The 19,076-nt window shown below is 63.0% G+C and overlaps 1 protein-coding gene and 1 long non-coding RNA gene across 8 annotated transcripts; one reads left to right on the plus strand and one right to left on the minus strand.

Moving 5' to 3' along the window:
- Nucleotides 1-13: 13 nt before the first annotated feature.
- On the minus strand, nucleotides 14-12,772 carry WDR81 (WD repeat domain 81). 3 transcript variants are annotated; one of them, XM_080563396.1, is made up of 11 exons: nucleotides 12,634-12,772; nucleotides 8,178-11,772; nucleotides 7,709-7,816; nucleotides 7,404-7,594; nucleotides 5,286-5,476; nucleotides 4,849-5,014; nucleotides 4,506-4,671; nucleotides 3,497-4,195; nucleotides 3,153-3,298; nucleotides 2,774-2,953; nucleotides 14-1,826 (listed from the first exon to the last, which is right to left on the minus strand). In XM_080563396.1, exons 2-11 carry the CDS (start codon nucleotides 11,758-11,760, stop codon nucleotides 1,500-1,502), a joined length of 5,757 nt encoding a protein of 1,918 aa, XP_080419522.1. In that variant the 5' UTR covers nucleotides 11,761-11,772; nucleotides 12,634-12,772; the 3' UTR covers nucleotides 14-1,499. The 3 variants fall into 3 exon arrangements, with proteins under 3 accessions (XP_080419522.1, XP_080419524.1, XP_080419523.1); XM_080563398.1 differs by having other exon boundaries at nucleotides 8,178-11,800; nucleotides 12,634-12,767; XM_080563397.1 differs by having other exon boundaries at nucleotides 8,178-11,769; nucleotides 12,634-12,761.
- Nucleotides 12,773-12,892: 120 nt separating this feature from the next.
- Nucleotides 12,893-19,068, plus strand: LOC308180951. 5 transcript variants are annotated; one of them, XR_013941249.1, is made up of 5 exons: nucleotides 14,316-14,476; nucleotides 15,297-15,410; nucleotides 15,885-15,940; nucleotides 16,482-17,293; nucleotides 17,408-19,068. It is a non-coding gene; the product is annotated as an uncharacterized lncRNA (long non-coding RNA). The 5 variants fall into 5 exon arrangements; XR_013941250.1 differs by having other exon boundaries at nucleotides 17,438-19,068; XR_013941247.1 differs by lacking the exon at nucleotides 17,408-19,068 and having other exon boundaries at nucleotides 12,893-14,476; nucleotides 16,482-16,906.
- The last annotated feature ends 8 nt before the right edge of the window (nucleotides 19,069-19,076 follow it).

The raw sequence follows: 19,076 nt of genomic DNA on the forward strand, positions 1-19,076 counted from the left end.
ACACTTCTGCACATCTCTTTCAAAGAGTTTATTAGAAGTAAATATTTACATCTATTGCAAATGGTTAATAGGCAACGCGGGACTGAGAGCTCCCCTTGGGTCAGAAGGATAGCCAGGGCCAAGCGCTCACCTCCCCACCCTCCTGGAAGCCTTGGGCAGCCTGCCCAGCTCCCTGGCTCGGACTGGCAGCTGGGGGAAGCCCTTTCCCCTTCCAGGACAACTCACAGCAGGCTCCTCCTCTGCCCAAGAGGAAAGCTTCCCGCTCCCCCAGTACTGGCTCTGACTTAGGCTGAAGGATGGATTGGAAAAGCGCTGTAAGAGAAGTGAGGCAACTGCTCCTGCTGCCAGGTCAAAGAGCATTCTCCTCACCTTTGGGTTACAGAGGAGTGGGAGCAAACAGTGCTGCCCCAAAGGGAAGGCCAGAAGGGGAGTGTGCTGGATTGTGCCCCCACGTTCTGACCCTACGGTGAGAAGGGGCAGAACTGAGCACCTTCCTGCTGCTCTGTCTTCCCCAGGAGTCTGATCGGCACAAAGGAGGGGAGAGAGGATGAGAAAGGGAATTGCTTGAGAAACTCTGCCAACGCACAGCACGCAGCATTCCTCACCCCGCTGATAATTACGGGATGCAGTGCTGCCGGGGCAGGAACCAGCAACAATCCATCCCCACCTTTCTGCTCCAGAAGCAAAAACCCTGACGCAAGCACCTAGTTCTGGCCTCTCCAGAGGGTCACATCCCAAACAATCCCTCTGCAGCAGCTCATTCCCAAACGAACCCGTGCAGCAGATACAGGGCTCCTGCCTTGGCTGACCTGCCTTCCTACTCTGCGCTGGAACCAGTAAGGCAACAGGAGTGCTCTAGTTAACCTCTCCTCCTCCCATACAGGCTCGCACGTGGGCAGCAGAACCTCAAGGTAATAGAGTGCATCCTCTGGGCCTCGAACCCACAGACCAGAGGAGGAGGATAAGCCTGGCACCACGCAGCAGTGCCCACTTACCCTATCCCAGTAAGACTGTTCAGTTGGTCAGGAGCGGAGTGCAAAGGGTAAGTGCAGATGGCAGTAGCTAAACTGTTGTATTCGTGTCAGCTAAACTGTTGTACTCGTGTCAAGGGCTACCTCTTACCCCGTAATGGAAGGAGGGAGGACACCCATGGTCCACATTTCCCTGGAGGGCAGCTCACAGTCCCCTGGGGATCAGGCACACGTGGTACAGAAAAAGCTCCAGGCCTCTCTGCAGGGGTGACAGTGACCTACAACACCCAATATTTCTCCCAGCAGCAGTGGAGGTTTCTCAGTTATGGCTTTTCTTTTTTTTTTCTTTTTTTTTTTTTAGAGATAGAGGTTAGAGATGCTTTACCAAGTGCTTAACGACGAGTACACCTCCCCCCTGCATCGTCCGTTCAGAAACACCTAACTCTGCCTCTTCTGCGAGCGGCGCTGCCGGCTTTCAGCTCTACAACCAGAGCTGTGGGACGGCCACAAGCTCCTGGGCTGGGGCTGCTACGCCAGGAGGCGTATCACGCCGTTGTCCGAGCCTAGCAGGAGATGGCATTTTGTGGGCAGCACCGCCAGGCTGGTCAGAGTACCCCGGAAATTCTCCGAGCTCAGCTTGGTCGTGCTGATGGGCAGAGCTGAGGACTCCAGCATGGAGTAGACACCGATCTTGTTGGCCACGGTGCCCGTGACCACCTCATTGCCGTAGAGGTCAAATGCGTGGATGGGTTCAGATGCAGATTTGTAGTGGTGCAGAGGTTTCTGCTCCAGTTCCTTCCAGACGGTCAGGGAATGATCCGAAGAGGAGCTGATTAGCACATTGCCCTCTGCAGCCTGTTGGAGATGAAGTGCCAGTGAACCAACGCTGTTGCAGTAAAGATTCCCAAACCCATCCTGGAAATGAGACTAGCAGGTAGCTGCCAATAGTCCAACGGTCTCGGTGCAATCCTCTAGGACAGCCCCAGCCATTTCCAAGCAGCAGCCAGTACTGAACAGCATTAACAAGGCGTCCAAGGTGGACACCGCAAGCTACAGGACTCTCAGGTAGCTGGTGGCCTCCTCCAGCACTCTGCAAAGTGTCCAAGAGATGGGTTGCATCTCTTCTTAACAAGCTGCTGATACTCAACTCATTCATTATCTATCATTCATTGCTACTACTGCAGTGAGTAGAGAGGTTACCACGTGGTCTCCCCTCTCTGTTAAACCACCTGCCAAGTTATTTTCCTTCTCAGGGACAAGGAAATGGGGAGTTCTCAGTAGAAAACACTGCTGAGGATAGAAGCCCGGAGAGCTTATTAGCAGTGCTAGTGAGAGGGTAAACAACCCACCCTAGTGAACTTTGCTTAACCTGCGTTTGGGTCGAGGACACTGGAGCCCCATTGCTGCTCCCTGGGGATGGGTAAATATGGACAAGAGTTACTCATTAGAGCGACACTCTCCAAGAGGGGCTGAAAGCGCTGAGGAGAAGCAAAATATTCGCCTCTTCACAGGACATGTGGCTACTCCCTGCCCTGACACAGATCTGCTTGGCAGGCCTGACACTTGGGAGGGCTGAGATCTCCGTTCGGCACAGGCTGGAGTGAGAGCACCTGCCTGCAGCACAAACCACAGGGCAGAAGAGCCTGAGCAGCCACTTAAGGGCACAGCAAGGGCTGGAGGAAAGCCCCAAGGATGGAGCAGGTGAGCTTTGCCAAGCAGCACGTCAGGATGCTCTACACAACCTCCAAGGACCAGCAAGGCCCATGAAGCAGCCCCCCGCTGCCCCCAGCTGAACCTCTCACCTTGATCTGCAGGATGTCTCCCTCGTGGGCAGGCCACCCCCGCATGATGAGTCCGGTCCTGGTGTCCAGCAGCACAATGAAACCAGAGGAGAAGCCAGCCATGACGCTGCGCCCGCTAGGGCTGACAGCCAAGCAGCGGATGAGCCCGGCGCTCACCCCGCTGGCCAGGCGAAACTCGTGCTGCAAGAGAGAGTCCAGTTACCAAGGGGCGAAAGGTCTAGGGGATCCAGAATTTAGGGGACAAGAGACCTTGGGGCACAGCTGGCTTCCGTGGAGTCATCACAGCTGGCTTTGGACCAGCCAGGATTGCTTTACTAAGCACATGGAGGCCATGGGCAAGCCTGAAGGAGGCTGGCTTGCAAAGCAACAGGCTCCCTACCTGCAGTCCTGGCTTCCTGTGGTCAATGAAACGCAGCACGGAGTCTGCGCTGGCCACGGAGATGCTGTGATAGGGAGGTGGCATGGTGGTCACAGCTGTGATGGGGACCTTGTTGTCTAACTCGTCGAAAGTCCGGAGAAGTTTGCCTGTGAAAACGTGACAGATAAGTTACAGCAGTAAACATACGGAGAAGCTACACGGCAGATATCCAGTCTCTGTGCTAGTTTTTAGCAAAAGCCATCACAATTTGTATATAATATTCAGTATATAACATTCAATAATCAATAGTCCTGTCTTTAAGGACTGGACCAGTTCACCCCAGCCCTTACCCTTTCCCTTCTTACCTGTGAACTGGTCCCAGATGTGCACGGTGCCGTCGCAGCTCACCACGTGCTGCGATGCCTCCAGCTGGCTCACGTAGAAAACAGACTTCTTGTGCTCCGAGTAGGTGAACCGCGGCGGCACCTCGCTGGTGCCATCCCCGTAGTTGTACAAGGGCCAGAGGCGGACGGTTTTGTCCTTGCTGCCGCTGAGGAAGAAGTCCTCGCTGCCAAGCGGCGCCACGCACTTGATGGCCCCCGAATGCCCTGAGAAACTCTGCAGCTTGATCTGGTGGAAGTGGAAGCGGGGGTCGTGTTGGTTCACCCCGATCTCGTACTGCCAGTAGGCCAGCCAGTTCCCGCACAGCATGTGGGTGCTGCGAGGCAGGTCGTGCTTCAGAGCGTTTTCCTCGCTGGACGAGCTCGGAATAAAGCCATCGGTGCCGGCACCGAGGCGAAGTAAGCCCAGGCCTTCCCGCTGCGTGTCCACAGGAACCTGGATGCGGTTCCCCACCAGCACGCTGCCAAAAGTGCCGGAGTGGCTGTCCTCGTGGTGGCTAGGGAGCAGCTCGGACCCTCGCGTGTCCTGGTCTGAGCCCGCCGCGCTCGGTGCTTGCTCGAGGCTAACCGCCTGCAGGCTCTTTGGGTTCACGTTTTCCAGGTAGAGGCTGGCCAGCTTCTCAACCAGCAAGTAGTTGGGCACAACCGTCCGGATGACATCGCCTGAAAAGAGACAGCACGGCTCCCAGGGAAGGGATTTCCTCGCCTTCATCCCCTACCATCAGCGACAGAACGGGGGGCAGCTCCGGGCTGTGAACACAACACCCCCCAAGGCAGCCACATGCCGTTCCCAGCCAAAGCAGCCTGAAGTCCTGGTGGGCTCCCGACACCACAAGCAGACCAAGCCACCACGCAGAAGCTGAGTTTCCCCCGACAGGTCTATGCCCTCTGATTTCTCTTGAATTGAGGTCACACACGCATGCACAGAGCGAGGAGCTCTCGCAAAGCCCAGGAGAAGGGAGCCAAGCCGTACCTAGCAAGCAAGAGAAGGGGATGTAGGTGATGTAGGCCATCTCAGGGTTAAACACCTTCTGTAACTCCATCAGCACTGCCGGATCCAGGGCCAGCAGCTTCCCGTCCGAGAGGGGCACCTCCATCACTGGCACCTCGCAGCTGCTCAGCGACTCCGCCGTCAATCCCTGGACAGGAGAAAACAGCAAGATTCCCGAGATCAGACGCTCTCACCACGTAATTACACACACACAGCCTGGGCTGGGCGCTGCTGACACCGGTGCTGGTGTATGCAGGTGTGCCCACCACACTCCTGCGGCTGCGCACGGGGCCGAAGGCAGGAGCACCTCTCGCACATCACTGACCTGGTCCTGCAGCTCCTGCAGCAGCGAGAACGCCCCAAAGAAGTTCCTCACCGTGTCGCTCAGATGCTGCTGCACCATCTCCTGCCCGATCCGCAGGCAGATCAAGGCAATGAGGCTGATTGTCTTAACGCACAGGACGATACGGGCCTGGGCACCACTGGGGAAACTGAAGAGGGCATCCATTACCAGCTTGTCCTACACATATCCCTTTTCCCCTCCTCTGCTTCCCGCCTCCTGCCTTGTCTCGTGTTTTCAGGCATTATCAGAAGGTCTCGAGCAGCACAAGCTCTACACACACACTGCAGACCAGTACAAGGATGTGCACATCTGGATAGGAACGGCCCCACAATCCCAAAAATCATCAGACCCTCACAGAACACCCCAGATTTTGCATTGTGCAAGCTGTGGCTGAAGACACCGCGGGCTGCAGCGCTTACCCGACGGCCAGTGAAGTGAGGAAGCCCAGCACCGGCAGCAGCACCTCCTGGCTGATTTTGGGGAGGATGTCCATGAGTGTGGTGTCCGACAGACACACCACGATCTTCTGCGTCAGCGTCACCGCGGCCAGCAGCCCTGCTTCCTTCCGGCTGTTCAGCCGCCCGCCGCCGGACCCACCGCCGGGTGCGACCTGCAAAAGGAGTCCTCCAGTGCCGGGGCCCTTTACGTGCCCGGGCCACTGCGTCCCCAGCAGGACACATCGAGGGTGATCCCAGGATCGCCTGAGCTCAGCCTCAAAACCCAGCACCAGCCACAGCCTGCGGGAGAGGAACCTGAGCAGCGACACAAGTCTGGCGCTCGAGGGATGTGCCTGAACCAAAGGACAGATGCAAGGACAAATAGGAGCCTGGAGAGAAGTGGACAGCCCCAAATTGTGCACGTCTTATGGAGCACGTATCCCTGCAGAATGCTCCTGGCAGCTGAGAAACTCAAGAGGGGAGACAGACAATCATGAACTGGCCCAGAGCATCACCAGCCCGGGCACCACATCCTTCAGCAGCACAGGAGGAGGGAAAACTTAGGACAAGCATCTTGCAGCAAGAATCAGTGCCTTCATCTTATGCCACGTTATGCCTGGATGCGCAGACTGCTGAGGAACTGTCCTTGCATGAAATATCCAAGGCACAAAGCCTGGGCAAACCTGCCAACTTCGAGAAATCCAGCTGCTAACAACTTCTCGAGGCAGAGGAGCGCATCCTTTTTTGCTGAGAACGTACCCATGACGGTTACAGCACCGCCAAATAGTTCACAGTGCCAGCAGCAAGACTGAAAGGTTCGTCTAGATTCTCTTTCCTAACTCCTAGACAAACCAAACACCCAAGAAAAGAGAGTCAATAACAAAACCCACAAACAAGTCCCGGTTTCCACTATATTTCTTGTACACCTGCCATCTTCCAGCTCATCACAGAGGCTCTTCCCCTCGCAAAATAGCTGCTCTGCCAAATCCTCCGGGAAGGACTCACTTTACCCTATTTGTGACCCTCCGCTTTCAGCACTTTTATATCAGGTTGCCAAATGCTATTCACAGGAGCATTCATCTCCCCATCACCCCCAAGCAACAACTTGAGCACAGCAAAGCAGAACAGCTGGAGCCACGATCGCAGTTGGGTGGAGAGCGATTTTGCTGAAAAACAGGATTTTTTTTTTTCTTTCCCCCCCCCATCAAAAATCTCCCCTTCCACGCTGGAAAAACTGACAGCGCTTTTTTTTGTTTTCTTTAAATGAGCAGCTGTGGCCTCCTTCCCTCTACGTTTAAATGATCAGAAAGCCATTGAAGTTTTCCATTTGAACAACAATCAGTAACCCAAGTGTTTATAACTGCTAAAAAGGAGCAATATGAAAAATAAGCCTGTTTAAACCATTCAAAAAAAAGATGAAAAATGGTTTGTTTTTCCAACCAGCTGCATTACACACACACTTTCTTCTTGCTACTCAGCTAAGAATTTCAAAACGAAAAGTTTCTAAGTCTTGCCAGTGCTTTTTTATACGGTTGAAAAAAACTCCTTTGACATCTCCCCTGCCTATCCCCCTGTAAAACCACTCGCCCCAACAATCCCGCTGCAGTCCGTCTGCCCATTATCACAGTCCCACCCCACGCCAGCTCCGTCTCAGCCTGCTCGCCCTGCAAAGCAGAAGAGAATACTTTTCTCTGGGTGCCAGCAAAAGGTCTGGCGGGGAAAGCCCACCGCTGAAATGGGGAAGGAAGGGCTGCAGCAGCCTGCAATTCGGTGCAGATCCGTGGTGGCCTGGGCTTGCTGAACAGCAAAGCCCACGTGCACAGCCGTGTCCTCGGCTGGAAGCGGTCTGGAGCTCGTGGCGGGGGGTCAAAGCATCGCTCCTGGCTGCACCAGCGCAGCCCTTTCCCAGCCAAGGCTCCCGCACGCTCCGACACAGCGAGAGCTGCTCAGCCCACGCTGCCCCAGGGGGAGTTCAGCTGAGCACAACTCTCACGAAGGAGGCTGGAGCACATTTTCTGTGCATCCTCTCCCCTCCTCGGATGCCTGGACAGAGCTCCCACCCTGACCCAGACGAGAAGAGGAGGAGAAGTCAGTACTAACCAGGTAGCTGATGTAGGGCAGGTACTGGTAGGTGAGGACAGGCTCTCCGTACAGGTACGCCACGTGCACAAGACAGGCCAGCACCGGCTTGGACACCTGATCTCCCAGGACCGGCCGCTTCTGGTAGATATTTCCCGTACTCAGGGGACCGTTCTCATCACTGCTCGGTACAAACTGCTGCCTGGTGGGGCCTGCCCGGAGACAACACCACGGGCTGAAGCAGCAGGCTATGCCCAAGCCACGAGGCGCCCAGCTCTGGGGCAGAGCCCACCCCGGGACCCCGGGGTGTGAGGAGCAGACCTTACCGACGTAGCAGGAGGTGAGCAGACGGAGCAGGTTCCTGGCGATGAAGCGGGACGTGACGGTGGGGCCCAGCTTGGCCGAGAGCCACCTCACCATCTTACAGGCTGTGTCTGCAAAACAACAAACAGTCGCAAGGACAGAGCCTGGCGCGGCGCAGATTAGCTATCGCCCGCCGCTTCCCAGACCCTGCCCTCCCCGCAGGCAGCCACGGGTCTCTGGTTTGTTGGCAAACTGCGGAAAGCCGTGCTTTCACCCCAAACCTCCTCCCCGCAGCCGTGCCAGGTCCACACACTTCAGTGGGATCGGACCTTTTAGGATGGTTTCATCACCGTCCCTGAGAAAGGACAAGAGACACCCCCAAATCTGGATCCACTTCTCCGCGGCAGGTCTGGCTCCCCCCTTCTCCCACTCGCTGCTTTTCTGGGTATTTGCCACACCCAGCAGAAAGGCCAAACCCTAGCAGGGCCTTACCCAGGAGTATCGTCTGCTCTTTGTCATCCGAGTGGTCCGGCAGCTCCTCTCCCTCTCCGTCCTCTGGCTCGCTGCTGTCATCAGCCAGGGTGACATCCACGGAGGTGCCAGCGTCCACAGCGGCGCCAGCATCCACGGCCACCGCCAGCTCCGCGTCGACCGCAGCGTCCTCGTGCTCCTCGTCCTCGTGCTCCTCTTCCTCCTCCTCCGACTCCTCGCTCTGCTTCAGGTCCTGGCTGCTGTCCACGGACTTCAGGCTGCTCTTGTCCTTCTGCGAGTCCCCGTCGGCGGGTCTGTCCTCTCCCAGCGACACCTCGCTGGCGCTGCTCTTGTCGCTCAGCCGCCCCAGGCTGAGCAGCTCCTGCTCCTGCGGCTGCAGGGACTCCCCGACGTAGAGGCCGCTCTGGAAGTCCTCGCCCTCGGGCAGGTAGGCCTGGTCGTGGAAGCTGACGCCGGAGGTGTAGTCGAGGAGGTCGAGGGCGGCAGAGCCGTGCTCCACGTCCATTTTGATCTCCTCCCCGAACACGCACGACACCGGGCTGCCCGCTCCGCTCTCGTCGTCTTCAGCCGCGCCGAGGAGGGATTTGCTCTCCTCCCGCGAGCTCTCGATGCCGACGAGGATCTGCAGGATGTGCGGCAGCAGGTTGAGGAGGAAGGACTGCAAGCCCAGGCGCACGATCAGCTGGGCCACGAAGCAGTCCGTGTACAGGTAGAACCTGCCGTGGCGGTAGCAGGGGGTCTCGTACGCTCCGATCAATGGCTTGAGCAGGTATTTATTGGCATTTTTCGGGCCGAGGGATTTAGCTATAGGCTCAAAGAGATACCATGCTGCGTAGACAGCAGTGTTCTCCTCGGACATCAGGGATAATATGAAGGGCAGGAGAATCTCCAGGCCTTCAGGAGTGATTTCGGAAAGGATCCCCTCCAGCTGCTGCCACAGCTGGAAAACGAGCTCCCGGCCCTCACCTTCATCCTCCACCTTCTTCGCCTGGTAGGTGAAGATGAATTTGTGCAGAGCTGGGAAGTAGGTGGGGAAGGGGACGATCGAGCTGAAGGGACTGAGGAGCTGCGTGGGACACGGCGGGGGCAGGCCCTGGGAGATGGGTTTGTACTCAAAGAGCTGCACCGTGCCCTTGCCCAGCCTGGTCTTCAGCAGCTTCTCCACGGGCACGCTCAGCTGCAGCAGGACGTGCAGCACGTGCTGGAGCGGGGCCGGGATCTCCTTGGGATGGTAGCGGCACAGGTTGCGCACCATCAGGAACCGCTCCAAGAGGGACGCATCAGGCTTCGAAGGGCGAATCCTCGGCGCAAATATTATCTCAGCCACCAGAATGCCCAACGCCTGCATGTCCCTCTGGAAGAGGTCCGAGAGACCCAGCAGCGGCTCCTCCCAGGGCTGCTCCATCAGCTGCATCTCACTGCTCAAGCCTTTCACCAAGAAATTGTCCAGCTTCTCCAGTTCTTCCAAGGCCTGGAGCGGATTGAAGCCTTCGGGAAGGGAGATCTTCATGTCATCCCTGTCGGCCTGGTCCACAGCGCCCGCCTTGCTCCGGCGGAGGGGTCGGACCCCCGAGGCCTTGCCTTCAGAAGAATAAGCAGGGAGGGCGGCGGGCTGTGCTGGAGGCACGGCGGGGCAGGGCTGATCGGGAGCTCTGCTAGGCGCGGAAATCGAATCCAGGGCCTCCGTGCCTTGCTCTAAATCATCCTCACCAGCGGCGGATTTCTCGCCGGCCCAGGTGGTTTCGCTGGGAGTAGCCTCCAGGACCAGCCCGTTAACTGCATCCGTCACCGGGCCCTGGATGTCCTCCAAAACCACGGCCTCCCTGATGTTCTGGAGCAGGGGCCGAGCGATGGCCGGAGCTTCAGCGGGCGTGTAGGCAGGTCCCACCATGCGCCTGGGGTGGGGCTGGTCGAAGAGCTGCACCACCCCGTAGGTGGTCAGGTGCGTGTGGTTGTCTACCAGGTGGAGGCAGACGTTCTTCTCCTTGACAGCGTCCTTCCCCAGCAGCTTGTACCCGAAAGTGAGATCGATCCAGTGGTGGAGGTCCTGAGAGACCTCCCGACTCTCCAGCAGCATGCGGTGGACTTCGATGAACTCCTCGTAGGAGCTGCACCACGACGGCACGTCCAGGTCGGGCATGTCCGGGTGGATGGATCGGAAGATGGAGGGGTCGGTATAAAACTCCGGGATGCACTCGTCCGGGGTCCAGCTCTGCATGCGCTCCATGCTGGCCGGGTACTCGTTGGGCTCCCACTGGGACCTCACGTGGCAGCACAGCACTGACTTGGGCGTCCTCCGAGCCGTGTACACGTAGTAGGTGATATCTGAGAGGACGTCGGAGATGTGATGGGGGACGTGGAGCTGCTCCCCGCTTGACCCGCCAGCAACGAACGCCTGCTTGGTCATCTCGTAGGTGAAGTCCAGCTGCTTGTCTCCCTTGTTGAGGCGGAATTTGGATTTCCTCAGGTCCCTGAACTTGCCGTTTTTGGTAGTGAAGTCCACCACCCAGGGAAGAACCGGGTGGTAGTTGGGGTCTCCCATTCTCCTCCCAGCCAAACTGTTTAAACGCATTAGGTAGTCGAAGTTGCTAACCCGCCCGTGTACCCACTGCAACACCAGGTCCCGGAGGTCCTTCTGGCAGGTGGAGCACCTCGCCGCCTCCTCTCGTGCCCCAGCGCCGCTTTGCTCGCTCAGTCGTTCCAGCCCGGCCTCCGCGTTCCCTTCTTCCTTCCTGGGTCCCTCGTACTCTCTGAAGTTCACCCGGAGCCGGCTGCAGAGCTTCTCATCCACGGCCACGTCGTGCAGGGAGAAGGCGCCGCAAGCCAGCCCCGCTTGGTGACAGGCCCTCATGGCCTGCAGCACGTGGAAGAGGAGGAAGAGGATCTTGGCGTGGCTGTTGGTGAGCTTCGCCGGGCTGAAAGTCACGATGTCGTGCAGGCAGTACTGCACGTACGGGTAGATGACATACAGCATCTCGGCCGACTCCAGCAGAGCCTCGGCCTGCAGCACGTTGGGGCAGGAGGGGCTCCCCCTCGCAGCGCTCTCCTTGGCGGGGGAAGCACCGGGCACGTTCTTGCCCACCGGGAGGACGGGGCAGCCGTACGCCTTCTGCAGGGCAGCCCGGAGGGCGTCGAGGGCCAGCACGGCGGGCGGCGCGTGAGCGTGCCGGTACGGCCGCACGTAGCGGCCGTGAGCCCGGCACCACAGGTTGCGGTAGTTCTGCGAGGCGACGCGGTGCATGAAGCCGTGCAGCGTCTCGGGGCTGCCGTTTCGGGCCTCAACGGCGGCGGCGGGTGGGACGCGCAGGGGCTGCGCCAGACGCTCCTTCCTCAGCCCGTGGATCTCCACCCGCGTCCAGCCCGCCGGCAGCTTCTGCACGGAGCGCTGCAGGAAGGTCCTCACCTCCACCTCGCTCAGCCCCTCGGGCCGCGGGCACAGGCCGGGCAGCACGCGGCGCTCCTTCAGGCTGCCCAGCCATTTCTGCGGGACCAGCGCCGTGACGTGCGTCCCCTCGGCGGCGGCCGCCAGCTGCCGGCGGTCGATGTTCAGGTCCTTCTCCACGCTCCGGAGGAAGCCCTCCATTATCGGCTCCTGCTGGGAGAGGGAAAGCAGCCCGGGAAGGCTGGGGGTGAGCGGGGGGTGAGCGTGGCACCGTCCCCACGGAGCCCAAAATCCCCCCCGTGAGCCCCCAGCGCCCCTTGGTTCCCTCTTGTCCCCCAGCTGCTTGGAGGGATTTGGACTAAGAGCACATCTGGAGGGGCTGAGGAGGGATGGAGGGGACCGGGAGGGGATGGAGGGGACACAGGGGATGGAAGGGGACCAGATGGAAGGGACCGAGAGGGGATGGAGGGAGCTGTGAAGGGATGGAGGGGAACCAAGAGGGGATGGAAGGGACTGAGAGGGGATGGAAGGGGACTGGGGGGGGGATTGAGGGGACTGAGAGGGGATGCAGGGAGGATGGAGGGGGACCAAGAAGGGATGGAAGGGGACTGGAGGGGGGGGTGGATGGGGGCCAAGAGGGGATGCGAGGGACCGAGAGAGGACAGAAGGGGACCAAGAAGGGGTGGAGGGGACTGAGAGGGGACAGAGGGGGGCTCAGGGGGGTACAATGGGACCTCGTCAGCCGCAGTGCCGGTGGCAGGGGGCACGGGGGGGGGAGGCCCACAGCAGCCTGCCCGCAGCACCGAGCACTCCCCGGGCCCTTTGGGATGGGGCCGAGCGGGGAGAGGCGGCACAGCGAGCCCCGGGGGGGGGGGGAGCTCAAACCCCGAACCCCAAAGAACCCCCAAACCCTGGGGGGGGCCCTCCACCATCCGGGGGGGGGGCACGGGGGGACCGGGGGGGGGTGGGGAGACCGCAGGGGGACCGGGGCCACGGACCCGGTGTGGGGGGTACGGGGATGGGGGGGGGGTACGGGGACCGGGGGGGCCCCGCTGCCGCCGGTCCCGGCGTTACCTGGCGGCGGCAGCGGGCTCAGCGGCGGCGGCGGGCGGCCCCGGCCATGTTGGTCAGGTGACGGCGGTCACATGCGGCCGCCGCACCGGGGGGGGGGGTGGGGGGGGACGGGACAGCACACAACGGGGCTCCCCCGGTGCTGCTGCTGCTGAGAGCAGGAGGAGGAAGAGGAGGGGGGGGGGAGGAGGAAGGCCCCGCGCCCCCCCCCCCCCCCCCCCGCAGGCTCGGGCCGGGGCCGGGCTCCCCCCAGCGGCCGCCACCGGGGGGGGGGGGGGGCGGGAGGGGGGGGAGGAACGGGGGGGGCGGGGGAGGGGGTTGGAGGGGGTAAGGGGGGGGTGTTGCGCAAGAGCCCGTCCATATAAGGGCAGGCGGCCGGCGTGACGCGGTTGGCTGAGGTCACCGTGACGTCACCGGCGCCCCCGGGCTGTCAGCTGGAGCCGGCCGCGCCGCCGAGGCAGCCGGCCTTAAAGGGGGCCCCGCGCTCAGGGGGAGGCCCCGTGTGGACCCCACCGGCGGGAGGTGAGTGAAGGGGGGGCGACTCGGGGCGAGGCCGCCCCTGGGCTCCCCGCAGGCGTTCAGCGGGTCAGGGCCCGGTCCCCTTCGGTAGCCCCGTGCGCTGGGTGCAGGGGAACGCTGTGAGGCGAGGGGCGGAGCAGCCCCGAGCGGAGCAGCCGGGCGCTGCCTGGTTCCGGCGCCCCCCGAGCCGCGCAGGGCCCCGCAGCCCCCTCCCGCCCCGTGGAGGCCGTCCCGGGTACCGGGAGCAGCCCCGCAGCCGGTCCCGGCTCCCCTCTCCCCTCCGCCCCGCGCGGCCCCTTTAAGGCGGCGGGAGGCTCCCGCCGGGCAGCGCCGCGTGCAGCGCGTGGGAGTCACGTGGGCGGGACGTGCAGGCAGCCCATTGGCCCGCCGCCCCCCCGCGCGCTGCAATCAGCTGTTACTGGGGCGAAGGGCAGGGGACGGCCTTAAAGGGGCCGTGCCGCTCTGCCCGCACTGCCCGGACCCGGCTCGGCGCCTGGCGGCGGCCGGGACTAGAAATGGGGGAGGGCTCCGGGGCCTCCCGCGGGGTCGCGGCAGGCGCCAGATCCCGGCCTTCCTCGGGTCGCCCCGCGGGGGGGGCGCGGCCCCTTTAAAGAACTTGTCCAGTCATCGCGCCGCGCTGCCAAGCCGCGGGGTCAGGCGGGTTCGCGCCGCCCCGCCCCCGCCGCGCTCCCATTGGCTGGCGGCCCCCGGCGCTCACTTGTGATTGGCTGCCGACTTGGGGCAACTTCTGGGAATCGGCCGGCGCCAGCCCTTAAAGGCGCCGCCCCGGCACGGAGGGAGGGGGCGGCCGGGGCAGGCCAGCGCCGCGCCCCGCGGGGGCCGAGCAGCGCCGGGCCCTTTAAGCCCCCTCCCCTCTCCCCTCCCCCGCCGACTCTTCGCCCTCTGGAAAATGCCAACTCACAGCACGCGGGGCATGCCGGGAGCGCCGCGCCGCACTACAACTCCCAGCGTGCCCCGCGGCGGGCGGGCGGACCCGCCCGTTTCCTAGGCAACCGCCGGGCCGGCCGGCACCGACCGCGAGCCGGGCGGGCGGGGCGGAGAGCCGGCTCTCCGTGCCGATTGGCCGAGCGGCGGGCAGAGCCGGCCTCCTATTGGCTGGGGGGCGGGGGCGGCGGGAGAGGGGCGGGGCCGGGCGGTGATGGGGCGGGGGCGGGGCCGGTGGGTGGCTGCGTCATGGCTCCGCGGGCCGGGCCCGGCCGAGGCGGCGGCGGCGGCGGCGGAGCCGGGGCGAGGGGGGGGGGGAGGCGGCGGGGCCGGACTGGGCCGGGCCGGGGGCACCGGGACCGGGTCTCTCCGCGCCACGCAGGTGGGTCCGCGCCGGGGCTGGGTTTTTAGGGAGCCCCCGGTGCCCGCCCGGTGCCCCCCGGTGCCGTACCGGGAAGGTGACCTTCTCCCGGGGGGGGGGGGAGGCGGGAGGGCTCCGCTCCGTCCCGTCCCGTCCCGCACCGGGCTCCGCGGGGGCCGCCTCGTTACCCCCCGGTGGGGTTTAACGGAAGGGGGGTTACGGGGGGTGGGGGTGTCGGTGCCGGTACCGGGGCGCCGTGCCCAGTACTGGGGGTCCCGGTGGGGCGGGAGGGGCAGCGGGCGGGGCCGGTCCGTACCGGGCTGTGGCCGGCCCCGGGGGTGACCTTCAGTCCGGGGCCGGGCGGGGCAGACTTTGCCCCGGGGGCCGGTGGTGGCGGCGGGCACGGAGCGGAGCATCCCGGGGAACGGAGGAGGAGGAGGAGAAGGCGGGGGGGGGGGTCGTCGGGATGCTGGGGGGGGGGAGGCACCGGCTTTACCGTGGGGCTGGGGGGGGGAGGGGGGAAAACCCGTTGGGGTGCCGGTACCGGTAAGGGGGGGGGGCGCTGGGGAGGGGGGGGGCGGCCCGGTACAACCGGGCGGGGGGCTCCACGGGGGGCACAGCGGGGTTTAGTACCGGGGGGGGCCCAGCCGAGCTCCCCTGGGGGCCCTCACGGCGCCGGGAGTCTCTGTCGGTCTTGGGGGGGGGGGGATGGGGGAACGGCACGACCCCCGTGCCCCTTCCCCGGTAACGCCGGTACCGGCCTCCCCCTCCTTTTCTTACCCCCCCCGCCCCGTTTTCCCCTTCCCGGTGCTGATTCACGGCCCCGGCGGGGGTGGAGCAGGGCCGGGACCGGCGCTGGAATCCGGACCAGATGTACCCGGCACGCCAGGAATGTGCGGCATCCCCGCCGGGCCCCGCCGCCCCCCGGCCCCGCCGCCTCCCCCCCCCCAACCCGGTGAGCGCCCCCCAAGACCCCCACCCGTGGGGCTCCCGCACCCGTGGGGCTCAGCCGGGAGCCCCAAAATGGTGGTTTTTTTTTGGGGGGGGGGTGTCAAATGTGGGAGGCGGCGGGAGGATGCTTAAGGGGGAGCGGGGTGCGTTCCCCGGGTGGTCCCGACCCCAAATTCACGCTGTTTTCCCCCCCCCCCCAAATCTGGGCCGCCTGCTTGGGAGGTCCGCGAGCGCTTGGGAGAGTCCCAAAAACCGGCCCCGCAGCCGGGGAGGCGCTGACAGGCTCCGGGGGCAGCAGAAAAAAGGGATTTTATTTTTTTTTTTTCCCCCAATATAAAGGGGAGGGGAGGAAGAGAGAACGGGGGGGGGGCGGCCGGGGCTCCCAGGGAGGGCCGCCGAAGGGCTCCTGCGCTCCCCGAATTCCCCGGGCGCGCTCGGCGGCGGCGGCGGCGGGCTGACGAAGTGTCTTCCTTGGCAGGCGGCGGCGGCTGGCCCCCGGCCAGGTGGGACCCTGCCAGCGCCCGGATGCCTGAGGTGAGCGGCCGGGGAATGCCGTAACCTGTACCTGCTGCCACCGGGCCCCGTCGTCCCCGGCCCCGCGGTGGCGGCCGAGCCCCTGCGGCGGCTCCGTCCTCGCCGCCCGTTGCGGGTGCGGCGGGAGCGGGGTTTCCCTTATCGCTCGGTTCCCGGCGGGGAATGGCCTTGGGTCCCCGCGTGGTGTGGGGGGCTGGCTGCGGGTGCCGGAGCTGCTGCAGCTCCCGTCTCCGGAGAGGGGAGGGATGGGGGGAGCTCGGAGCTGTCTCTGTGTCCCCTGGGGCTGGGGGAGACCCTGGGATGTCCCCTCCCTGAGTGAAGGTGGCAGATCAGGGCTCTGGGGTGGGGGAGAGGAGGGACTGGGGGAGCTCGGAGCTGCCTCTGCGTCCCCTGGGGCTTGGGGAGGCCCTGGGATGTCCCCTCCCTGAGTGAAGGTGACATGAGGGGGATCGGGGTCTTGGGATGAGTGAGAGGAGGGGCTGGGCTGGGCGGCGTCCCTGCGGTGTTGGTCCCGTTTCTGATGCCTTTCTTCCTCCCCCAGCTGCCGCCCCGCTGCCCTGCTCCTGGCTACCCAGCACCAGTTCTTCAGTGGCAAGCTTTATGTCCTCTTCTAGTAGCTAAAGCTGCCAGTTGAAGAACTGTTGAATGTAGCCCCTCTCTTCTCGTCACCGAGGCGCCGCACATCAGCTGCACCTGTGCCCCGAGGGACCGGGATGAGTAAATCAGCAGCGTCCTGAGGATTGACCCCCTCTGAGAGCTGAGGCTGAGGAGGGCGGGGATGAAGAGCGCGCCCTGCAGCATCCAGGCAGAGCCGCGGCTGGAGGAGCTGCGGGGCTGTGAAACGGGGAGCTGTAACGGGGCTGTACAACGGGGAGCGGGGTCCCCGCCTGCCGGCGGGGTGGCGTTTAACTGGGACGGCTGGAGAAGGCTTTGAAAGAGACATTAAACTTTCTGTTTTCCTCAACAGCTCGTTGGTAGGGAGTTTGTTACCTGCGGGATGCCCGGGCTCGGGACCTGCCTGGTGGCGGCTGCAGACCGCGAGCTGTCCCCGGGGGGGTGGCAGGGAGGGGTGGTGGCATCGGAGCTGTCCCTGGCTGATGCCACGCGGGGCTGACCTGCGGAGTCGTGCCGTAGGAGTGGCACGGCAGCAAGATTACCCTCGCAAGAAGCCCGGCAGCGGGCTGGGGCTGGCTCGCGCTGCCCTTTCGTGGCTGGGTGTGCCGGGGGCCGGGCTGCACGCAGCGGCTGACTCAGGGCCGAGTCACGCACGGCCCCAGATGGCTGCTCGGGAACGGCCACCCCGCGCTGGGTGCCCGCCTGCTGCCAGCCCCCGGGGCAGCACCGGGGCCTCAGGTATTTGGGGTGCGGGCTGGGCACTGCTGTGCTGTGCCCTCCCTGCCTGAGCTGCGTGCGGAGTCGGGGTGGAAGCCCGGGAGGGGTCTGGATGAAACCTTTTTGGTTCATCAGTGGTCCAGGCTCTGCTTCTCTGTTGGGCAGGAGGTGGAGAAGAACCCCTGAAGGGTACCTGGAAGCTGCTCTGTGGCGATGGAGACTCCTTTGGCCTTACACAGCTCCCCAGTCACCCTTTCCCCAGTGCATCTCGCCCCGTGCCTCGGTGCTGGGTGAAATGTCCGTGGGTGAGCCCAGCGGGGACTCCTGGGAGCCTCCGCGCTGCTGGAGGTGGCCTCTCCCGCAGGGTGCGGGGCTGCTGGGGCGGAGCAGGGTGCTGGGCACCTGTGCCGAGGGGAAATGGCCTTGTGCTGAAATAAGGCTGCACGGTTTCAACAGGCTGGGTGCCCACAGCAGGGCCGCTACCGAATTTTGGCACCTAAGCGGAAAAAAATCTGTTGTCACAGCGTCCTTCATTCTGATTAAAAGCTGCTGTGCTCGGTGTGCGCTTGGTGGTGGCTACAAGAAGCCAGGTTTCTTTGGGGTCACTGTCACCGGGAGAGAACAGGGTGGCTGAGCACCCTTGGGTGGGGATGGAAGCACACCTCTGGCTTGAGATGAGCCGGGCTCTTCCACCCCAGCTGCTTAAAGCTCATCTGAAAGAGCTGGCACCTGCTCAGCAAGCCCTGCAGTACACCAAGGGTGGTAAAATGAGTGGTGTGAGTATTCAGGGCAGCCCGAGGGCAAGGAGGAGAAGCTCCTGGGCTGTGCCCCCCTCCCATGCGTTGCAGCAGGGTGTCTCAGCGCACGGTGAGCGCTTGGCCTTGCTGCTTCCTCCTGTCATCATGAAGGACTGATGTGCTCTACCGAAATCCGGCTCTTTCCCTGGGAAGTTGTGGCTGTTTCAGGGTAGAGAATTGCCCTGAGCAGCAGCACCAAGCCCCCCTGAGGTCAGGAACGTAAAACCGCCGTATTTCGGGTCAGCTTTCTATGTCAGGAGGTGCCGGCATGCAGGTTTGTGTGTTTAACACAATTTAACACAAAAATGGCGTTACGGCATCTCACCTGCTGAGCAAACGGGCTGGGCCCTGCTACGGTTAGCCCGCATTTAATGTAAAAGCAGAGGGATTGCAGGCTGACAAAGTGTCCCTGCGGGAACTTGCTAGATTCTCAGGGCTTACCCTTCCTCCTGCGAGGCGCCATGTGACCGGTGAGTAAGTGCAGTGCTTCCTGTAGAAAGCACAGGCTTGCTCGCTGGTGCCTTGCAAAATCTACCAACTCTTTCCTCCGGCACCGAGGCCGTGTGTTTCCTGCAGCATCTGCCCACCTCCTCCAGCGCTCGCGGACACGGCGGGCGTGGGGATGCCACGCGGGGCTGGGGTTTCTCTGCCAGGGGCTGGCTGCTGCAAGGGGGTGGGAAGCGCTCGTTGCGGCAGCTAATGCAATATTCAAGCCCTCTGTAGCAATGCCAGCAGGTGCTGCTCACTCAAAGGTCGGCTCGCAGCCCTCTGTCCTTAGGGGTAAGGTATTTGGCGTGAGCTCCTGCGCGCTGACTCTCTGCTTCCCAGCTGTGGGAGCAGCTTGCCTCAGTCAGAGCTCCCCTCGCTGGGAAAATGTGCTTTTGCAAAGCAGAAGGTCAGCATGACCGGTGTGCTCAGTGAAAGCTCCCTGCCAGCAGCGAGCCGGAGGAGCAGGAGGGGCTGCTGGTGGATCTGTGAACGTGGGGTCTCTGCTTGCTCAGATCCCA

Source organism: Anser brachyrhynchus (genome assembly GCF_964034855.1).
Source record: "Anser brachyrhynchus genome assembly, chromosome: 20".
NCBI lineage: Eukaryota > Metazoa > Chordata > Aves > Anseriformes > Anatidae > Anser > Anser brachyrhynchus.

Bases quoted from the DNA above. Each gene is read 5' to 3' on its own strand.
- WDR81 (XM_080563396.1), bottom strand. From the start codon at position 11,760: ATGGAGGGCTTCCTCCGGAGCGTGGAGAAGGACCTGAACATCGACCGC. The intron at 7,595-7,708 runs GTAAGGTCTGCT...GTCTCCGGGCAG, and splicing joins GCTCACCTCCTGCTACGTCG to GCCCCACCAGGCAGCAGTTT. The intron at 5,015-5,285 runs GTAAGCGCTGCA...TGCCCTCTTCAG, and splicing joins CTCACTTCACTGGCCGTCGG to TTTCCCCAGTGGTGCCCAGG.